Raw genomic sequence first — 9,011 nt, 5'->3', positions numbered from 1 at the left:
CCCCCCCCAATTGAGCAGAGTTTTTCTCTTATGTGGGCATGTATTAGTTCATCTACTGGCTTCATATTAGTGTTGAGTGCATTGGATACTTGATTTTTCCATTCTTGTGATACTTTACTAAGAATATGTTTCAACTCCATCCAGGTTAATATAAAAGATATAAAGTCTCCATCTTTTTTATGGCTGAATAGTATTCCATAGTTATACACATACCACAGTTTGTTAATCCTTTCCTGGATTGATGGGCACTGGGTTGCTTCTGCATCTTACTGATTGTAGATGGAACTACAATAAACAATCCAGTGCAGATATCCTTACAATAAAATGATTTTGTTTTTCTTCTGGATAGATTCCTAGTATTGGGAATGCAGGATCAAATGAAAGGTCTGTTTTGAGTTCTTTGAGGATTCTCCATACTTCTTTCCAAAGTTGGTGGATTAGTTTGCAGTCCTACTACCAACAGTGTAAAAGGGTTCCCTTCCCTCCACATCCACACCAGCATCTGCAGCTTTGAGACACATGCAATTCTTAATTTAATTTGTAATATATTATACTATTTTCACTGCGTCAAAGAATGTTTGATTTAATTTCATCAATTTTTCTTTTTTTGCACAAGTTAAGTAGATCAAGTATTTGGTCCTATTAACTGTCAAGGAATTTTTAATTGCAATTGTTTTTACTCACTGGAAAGTTTATTACAAACGTGTTTCTATAATTATAATCTGTATTAAAAGATTTTTTGTTATATGTTCAGGGAAATATTGATACTTACTACCTTTAAGAATCCAAGAGAAAGCTGGGCTTGGGGGCACTATGCCTGTAGTCCCAGCTCCTCAGGAGGCTGAGGCAGGGGAATTGCTTGAGCCCAGTTCAAGGCTGTAATACACCAAGATTGCACCTGTGAATAAGCTGCTGCACTCCAGTCTGGGCAACATAACAAGACCCTGTTTCAAAAAAAATTAAAGACTCCAAGAGAAATTATGTGCTAAAAATTATATTGACCTTCTCTGTAAAGGTCAAATATACAGAGACATATAATAAATAGTGGTTACTAGTGATAGGTGGGGGTCAGAGGACTAGAAAATGTAGAGATGTACTTCAGAGGATAATGTGGAATCAACAGTCTAGAGATCTAACATATAACATGAGGACTACCATTAATAACATGATATTGGATTAGAGATTTTCAGATAAGTAGATTTTAGCTGCTCTTATCACAAAAACAAAATAACTGTGAGATGATAGATATATTAATTTGCTTCACTATAGTAACCATTTTATTATCTATATGTAGTCCCATAATAGCATGAGGTACACCTCATATATATACAATAAAGTTTATTTTTTAAAAAATTTCCTTCTTCCTTCAGAAGAATACTGGGCAACTCTTCAAGAATCTGCTTTCAGCAAATTGGTCCAGATGTTTAAAAGCGCCTTCATCTCTCAATTGCTCTGTTGGACTAAAAATGCTAAGAATAAAGGTCATGTTAAAGCTCTCGTACAAATGTTGAAAAAGCTGCACAGGGTAAGTTTATTTAAAAACCTCTATGTCTTTATTTGGCAATAATAATTTCCTTGCTTTCAACTGCCCTGAATCTCAAGCAACTCATATGAGACATAGGAAGTTTATATGGCTATTTTTAAATGTTTTTGTTTTGTGAATTATATCATGCATATATAAAAGAGTATATATATTATCTATTGTATAGTTTGAAAAAAAACACTCTACCTGCCACTCATGTTAAAAATTCAAATAATTTAGAAATGTTTTAGAAATGCCTGTGTATCCTCATAAATTGCAACCCCTTCACTTGCCAGAGGCACCCACAATCCTGGACTTGGGGTTACTCGTTCCGTGATCTTGATTGTTTCATTACTAGATGTATGTCTTTGTCTCTCTGGGCCCTTTTGTTGTTTAATCTGGCTGGTTTTGAAGTTTAAATCGGTAGAATACCTGCTTTTACAGTTGACATTTCATTTGATAGATTCATCCAGAAAATGCTTATGGCTGTATTTCATTCATTTTTACTCTGTATTCCAGTCCATTTTATGAATACACCAATGGATAGTGTATTCCATTCCATTGATTTACTTATCCATTCCCAGATTGATGGATATATGTGCTGTCTGCGGTTCTTGGTTTGGTTTAGTTTGTGCAGGAGGGGTGGTTCCTCTGTGAGGAAGGATGCTGAGATAAACATTTTTGTACATGTCTTTGGGTCTTCGTGGGTCATGAATTGGTTTTAGTTTTTATACCTACTTCTGGAATTGACAAGTTGTAGATATGTATATGTTCTCTATAGTTTTAGTGGCAAACTGTCTTCTGAAGTAGTTGGACCAATTTAAATTCTGTCCAGGAGATGATGAGAATTCCTTTTGCTCCACATCTGACTTCAAGATTTTGAAAATATGAAAACATTGAAAATCTGTGAAAGGTCCTAATTTATAGTCTTAATTGTATTTTCCTGGTTCTGATGCATTATAGAACATTTTCATGGTAATAATTGCTACATATGTTTCCTCTTGTGTAAAATGCCTGTCCTTGACTTTGGTTCATGTTAAGTGTTCATTAAATGGATATTTGACTTTTATTGATTATAGGTCTTTTTATTTTAAATATTAGTCCTCTGTCAATTTTAGGTGTTGCCAAGTATTGTATCTAAGTTTGTAGTTGTCTTTTGCTCTATGGTGGTTTTTTTTTTTTTACAAACTCACATTCTTAACTTTGATGTAGATAAATTTGTCAATCATGCCTTTATAATTTTCGCTCCTTATAGCTTCTTTTAAACTCCCTCTCACCCCCTGTCAAGGCTTTAAATTGTTAACCTCAAATCAAGGGTCAGCAGTTTTTTTCTGGAAAGGACCAAATAGTAAATATTTTAGGTTTTGTGAGGCATGTGGTTTCTGTCACAACTGCAGCTACTCAGCTCTGGAGAAGTAGCATGCTAGTAGCCATAGGCGATCCGAGTATAAGTGGGTATGGTTTTGTTCCAATGTTACTTTACAAAAACAGCAGAGAGCTGGATTTCGTCCCCCAAACTGCTCTAGATAGTTTTCTAAGAGCACGATAGCTGAGGCCAAGAGAAAAGTACAAGTGGAGGCCAATATTTAAAAGGTTAAAAACCTGGCTAACAAACTGTTAAATAAGATATACTCTGGCCTTCCACCTTGGCAAATAATGATAGGGGAGGCCAGGTTTGAAACAAGAAATACGGCAGGGTGCAATGGCTCATGCCTGTAATCCTAGCACCTTGGGAGGCCAAGGCGGGTGGATTACTTGAGCTCCTGAGTTTGAGACCCACCTGAACAAAAGCAAGATCCGTCTCTCCTAAAAATAGAAAACAACCTGAGGCAAGAGGATCACCTGAGCCCAAGAGTTGTAGGTTGCTGTGAGCTATGATACCATGGCACTCTACTCAGGACAATGGCTTGAGACTCTACATCTCAAAAAGAAAAAAAGAAAAGAAAGAAATGTTAGAGTTCTGCACAGAGCCCTCTGCTGTTTCCCTGCCTTAATTTTGTCACACAGCATAAGGGGCGTCACATGTGCATATATGGACCCCTTAGCCCTATTTTTGTTCCTTGGCTCTTCCATATAAATTTTTAAATTAGCTTGCAAAGTTACACACACACATATACAAAATCTTATTAGGAATTTGGAGTTGCATTGAATCTATATTTCACTTTGGGGATAATTGACATCTTTACTAATATAAATCTTTATGGTGTCTATTTCTCTATTAGGTTGTCTTTTAATAAAGTTTTGTTATTTTACCCAGAAAGTCTATTTCATCAAATCTCTGCCAAGATATTTCAGTTTTTAAGGCTGTTGTAAATGGTATCATAAGAACAATATTATCTATTATTGGTTTATAGAAATATATATATATATTTTTTGAGACAGAGCCTCAAGCTATCCCCCTGGGTAGAGTGCCATGGCATCACGCTCACCGCAACCTCCAACTCCTGGGCTCAAGCGAGTCTCCTGCCTCAGCCTCCCAAGTAGCTGGGACTACAGGCGCCCGCCACAACGCCCGGCCATTTCTTGGCTGCAGCCATCATTGTTATTTGGCGGGCCCGGGCTGGGGATTCGAACCCGCCACCTTAGGTGTATGTGGCTGGCGCCTTAGCCGCTCGAACCACAGGCGCCGAGCCGGTTTATAGAAATATATTTATTTGGGGATATTGATTCTTACATCCAGTGAGTTTGCCATATTCTCATGTTGTATTAGTATTCAACTGTAGATTCTTTCGAATTTTCTATAATTTTTTTTCTTTATTTTCTTTATTACTGTCCTATGCTTTGTTTTGCTAGCTACAGCTTCTAGTATGATGTCCAAGAGAAGCTGTGATAATACAGGTTTTGGGGGCAAGACACAATTATAAGAGGGACTTGACCTAACAAATGCAATCAGTGCAACCTGGTATCTTGTACCCTCAGTGGATCCCCAACAATAAAAAAAAAAGAGGAAGAAGACGTTGTGATAATAGGGGGTACCTAGTCTCTGTGATTTTAAAGGAAATGTGTGAATATTGTTTACTATAGGATTTTTGAAAACCTTTTGGGTTTAGGATGGTAAAGGTTTTTTGAAACCTTTATGGGTTTAAGATGTTCCTTCTTTTTATAAATTGTTACGCATTTAAATCTAAACAAATACTGACTTTCTTCTACTGAAATTCCAGTTATTAATGTTGGGGCTTCTCAGTGTTATGTGCCGTGTCTCAAACTTTCTGTCATAGTTTCCATCTCTTTATCTCCCTGCCCCTCCTTCTAGATGTTTTCTTCAGTTAATGAGTTCTCTTTTCAGTGGTTTTGTCTGCTTCCAATACTGGCCTTTTAAGTTTTAACTTCAAGTATTAATGTTTTTCATTTCTAGGTATTCTGATTGGTTCTTTACATTTATTTTCTTGTTCATCATTTGTAATTTCTTTATGCTTTTGTTTTCTTTCCAAGTTTTCCTTTTATCTGTATAAATGAATATGCCTTATCACTGGTATCTGAGGTCTCCGCAGGCAGTTTCTGTTACCTCTCTGTTCTGCTGAATCTTCCTCCATTGCCTTTATTATCACATATTTTGTGATTTGTGTATGTGTACGAGCTGCCTATTTTTTCTGGAAGTTTATCATTTGGAATTATTTGAAGACTGAGTTTCTTTAGTGAGAATTTTCTTCTGCCAGAGTCATGGAGATATCAGTTAGGTACTACTATAAATTTCTGGCTTGAAGCTTTTTAGATGTGTGGACTTGACCGGGAGCTCTTCTGTAATTACACATCCTGTGGGGGGTATTTTTCCCCTTACAAGCTTTTGCCACTTACACAGAGAATTGTGGGAAATACTGAAGCAGCAATAAAGGAAATCCTCAAGGGATCCTGCTCTGTCCTTTAACCCTAACGGGTAACTATGAAAGTCTGTTTCATCGAATCCATGCCAAGATTGCAGGATCACATGGGAGGTCTAGTTTGAGTTCTTTGAGGGTTCTCCATTCTTCCTTCCAAAAAGGTTGTATTAGTTTGCAGTCCCACCAGCAATGTAAATGTGTTCCCTTCTCTCCACATCCACGCCAGCATCTGCAGCTTTGAGACTTTATGATGTAGGTCATTCTCACTGAGGTTAGGTGATATCTCAGGGTGGTTTTGATTTGCATTTCTCTGATAATGAGGTACAACAAGCATTTTTTAATATGTTTATTAGCCATTCATCTGTCTTTTTTAGAGAAGGTTCTATCCATCTCTCTCACCCATTGATATAAGGAATTAATGGCTCTTTTTATGTTGCTTGATTTGAGTTCTCTGTAGATCCTAGTTATCAATCTTTTGTCTGATTCATAATATGCAAATATCTTTTCCCATTCTTTTTTTTTTTTTTTTAGATAGAGTCTCACTTCATCACCCTTAGTAGAATGCTGTGGCATCTTACCTCACAGCAACCTCAAACTCTTGGGCTGAAACAATCCTCTTGCCGTAGCCTCTCAAGTAGCTGGGACTACAGGTGCCCACCACAATGCCCGGCTATTTGTTTTTGTTTAGCAGGCCCAGGCTGGATTCAAACCCACCAGCCCCACAGCATGTGGCCAGCGTCCTGACCACTGAGCTACGGGTGCCCAGTCATCTTTTCCCATTCTGATGGTTATCTGTTTGCTTTGATTGTTGTCTAACTATGCAGAAGCTTTTCAGTTTAATTAAGTCCTATTTGTTTATTTTTGTTGTTGTTGCAATTGTCACTGGAGTCTTCTTCATAAAGTCTTTCTCTGGGCTGATACCTTCAAGTGTTTCCCCCATACTTTCTTTGTTTCTTGATTTTTATTGTTTCATGCCTTAGATTTAGATCTTTTATCCATCTTGAATCAATTTTAGTGAGTGGAGAAAGGTGCGGGTCCAGTTTCCGTCTTTTACATGTGGTTATCCAGTTCTCCCAGCACCACTGATTAAATAGGGATTCCCTCAGTGTATGTTCTGAGCATCTACCCAGAAGAAAAAAAAATCTTTTTATCATAAGAACATTTGCACTAGACTGTTTATTGCTGCTCAATTTACAATTGTCAAATTGTGGAAACAACCAAAATGCCCACCAATCCAGGAATGGATTAACAAGCTGTGGTACACGTATACCATGGAATACTATTCAGCCACAAAAAGATGGAGACTTTGCGTCTTTTGTATTAACCTGGATAGAGTTGAAACACATTCTTCTTAGTAAAGTATCACAACAATGGAGAAGTTAGAATCCAGTGTACTTAATTCTGATATGAGGACAGTTTTCGAATTTTCTATAATTTTTTTTCTTTATTTTCTTTATTACTGTCCTATGCTTTGTTTTGCTAGCTACAGCTTCTAGTATGATGTCCAAGAGAAGCTGTGATAATACAGGTTTTGGGGGCAAGACACAATTATAAGAGGGACTTTACTTAACAAATGCAAGCAGTGTAACCTGGTTCTTTGTACCCTCAATGAATCCCTAATAATAAAACTGCCTAGATTTTTTCAATTTATCAAATCAAAATATTTGATATTTGTCAGCCCCGCCCCCAGGAGGAGGACCACAAGAAGCCACTATCTCCATGACTTTAGGAACCTTAACTGATAGTGACAGTACAAGGCTGAGATCAGTAGGTGCAGAGGACCCTAGATACCGGGTGGCGGAGTGTCACTATGCTGTGTGTGACAGGACTGGGAGGCCTGGATCATTTGAGGTCTGGGCAAGAGTCAAAGAATATTCTGCACACCTGGTCTCAGCCTATACAACCAAGGTGGGTTTTTAGAATACCTCCTGAGAGTCAGTCGTTTATTCCATCACTATGCCCCTCCAGGTCAAATACTGATGGTCACTAATGTCCAAAGCATCTATTGTCATTATTAGTCAGTGGCTTCACTGACTGACGTCAGGGTGTTCATACGTGTGTCATAATAACCCTGAGCATATCATGGGATAGAGGATGGAAAATTCCCTCAGAGTTTAGCAGAGGAATGTTTCACATAGACCTTAGCAGAGTGAATATCTGTAGCAGAGTGAATATCTGACACATGCGTATTGTGAAGTTCTGAAGGATAAGACGTGAAGAACTGGACCCCAGAGTACTTTGGATTCCTATTGCACTCATTTTTCTCCCCTTTGGACTTAATGTTCTTTATGACTTTCCTATGGATTAAAAAGTAACTAAAAGTTTATCATTGTATAATATCGTCAGTCTTTTTTAAAATTTCAGAATATCATGGGGGCACAAATGTCTTGGTTATGTGAATTGCCTTTGTACAGTTCGAGTCAAGGCTGTGAGTGTGCTTCTCACTCACATGATGTACATTGTACCCCTCAGGTGTGGATTTCCCCCTCCTTTCTCCCCCTTCCACCTGCTTGCCTTCTGTTGCGTTTTACTACCAGAGGGTATCAACCTGTTAGTACCAGTTTAATAGTAAATGCATGTGGTGTCTCTTTTTCCATTCTTGCAAAATTTCATTTAGAAAGTGGTCTCCAGTTCCATCCAGGTTGTTGCAAAAAGTATTAATTCATCACTTTGTTTATTACGAGTAGTACTGCATGGTCCACGTGTACTATATTTTATTATCCACTCATGTATTGATGGGCACTTGGGTTGGTGCCGCATCTTTGGTTACGGATTGTTCTACAGTAGACATTCAAGTGCATGTGTCTCTTTTTCCTTTGGGTAAATATTCCATAGTAGGATTTCTGGAGCAAATGGTAGGTCTACTTTTAGTTCTTTGAGGTATATCCATATGACTTTCCACAGAGGTTATATGAGTCTGCCGTCCCACCAGTGGGGTGTAAGTAAGTGTTCCTTTCTCCCTGCATCCACATCAGCATCTGTTCTTTGGGAATTTTTTTTATAGGAACCATTCACACTGGAATTAGGTGATACCTCATTGTGGTTTTGATTTCTATTTCTCTGAATAGAGAGAGACATTGAGCATTTTTTCATATGTTTACTGGCTCTTAGTCTATCTATTTTAAAAACCTTCTGTTCACATCAGCTTGATTTTAATAACTCTGTTTTCTTAGTCACAAGTCATATTTTATTTAATCTCACCAATCATATTTTATTTAAGGTAAACCAGACTAGCTTTCAACTACCTGAAAATATTTTCGAAGTAGACGAACTTTCTCATTGTCTTGATTTTGACAAAGAAGTATATTGGAGCTTCTTTTCCGAAACTGTTCTGGTAGGTATGGCATGTTTAAAGTGGCGAATTCATAATCATTGAGTTAATACAGGCATTTTTGCTATCACTTTCTACGTGCGTTTCTGATAACCTTGTATCAGCAAAATTGCATAATAGAAACGGGAGGGATTGTGGGAAAAGTAAGAGTTCTGAAAATCTGTGTCATTTTGTAGCCAGAGCATTAGCTGAAAAGTGATTGATTCCTGGGGTCTCAACCAGGTAAGTAGTTTGTGGACAGTACTATGATAATGTGAAAAATGAACAAAAAGAAAAGGGTAGAAATCTATCCACCCTCTAATTAGAGAAGGATGAGATAACACAGATGGAAGTGGAGCTC

General features: G+C 37.6%; 1 protein-coding gene across 1 annotated transcript in view; it reads left to right on the top strand.

The window, feature by feature from the left end:
• HERC5 (HECT and RLD domain containing E3 ubiquitin protein ligase 5) overlaps positions 1-9,011 on the top strand; it is a 57,647-nt gene that overhangs the window by 22,652 nt on the left and 25,984 nt on the right. The window contains exons 13-14 of the mRNA XM_012805298.2: positions 1,371-1,525; positions 8,561-8,674. Coding sequence (XP_012660752.1) covers positions 1,371-1,525; positions 8,561-8,674 — 269 coding nt within the window. The remainder of the gene's footprint in view (positions 1-1,370; positions 1,526-8,560; positions 8,675-9,011) is intronic.

The sequence above is a fragment of the Otolemur garnettii genome, unplaced genomic scaffold, assembly GCF_000181295.1.
Source record: "Otolemur garnettii isolate 467f Iridium unplaced genomic scaffold, OtoGar3 scaffold00039, whole genome shotgun sequence".
NCBI lineage: Eukaryota > Metazoa > Chordata > Mammalia > Primates > Galagidae > Otolemur > Otolemur garnettii.
Note: the sequence above shows the minus strand (reverse complement) of the source record. Positions and strands in the feature narration are given on the sequence as shown.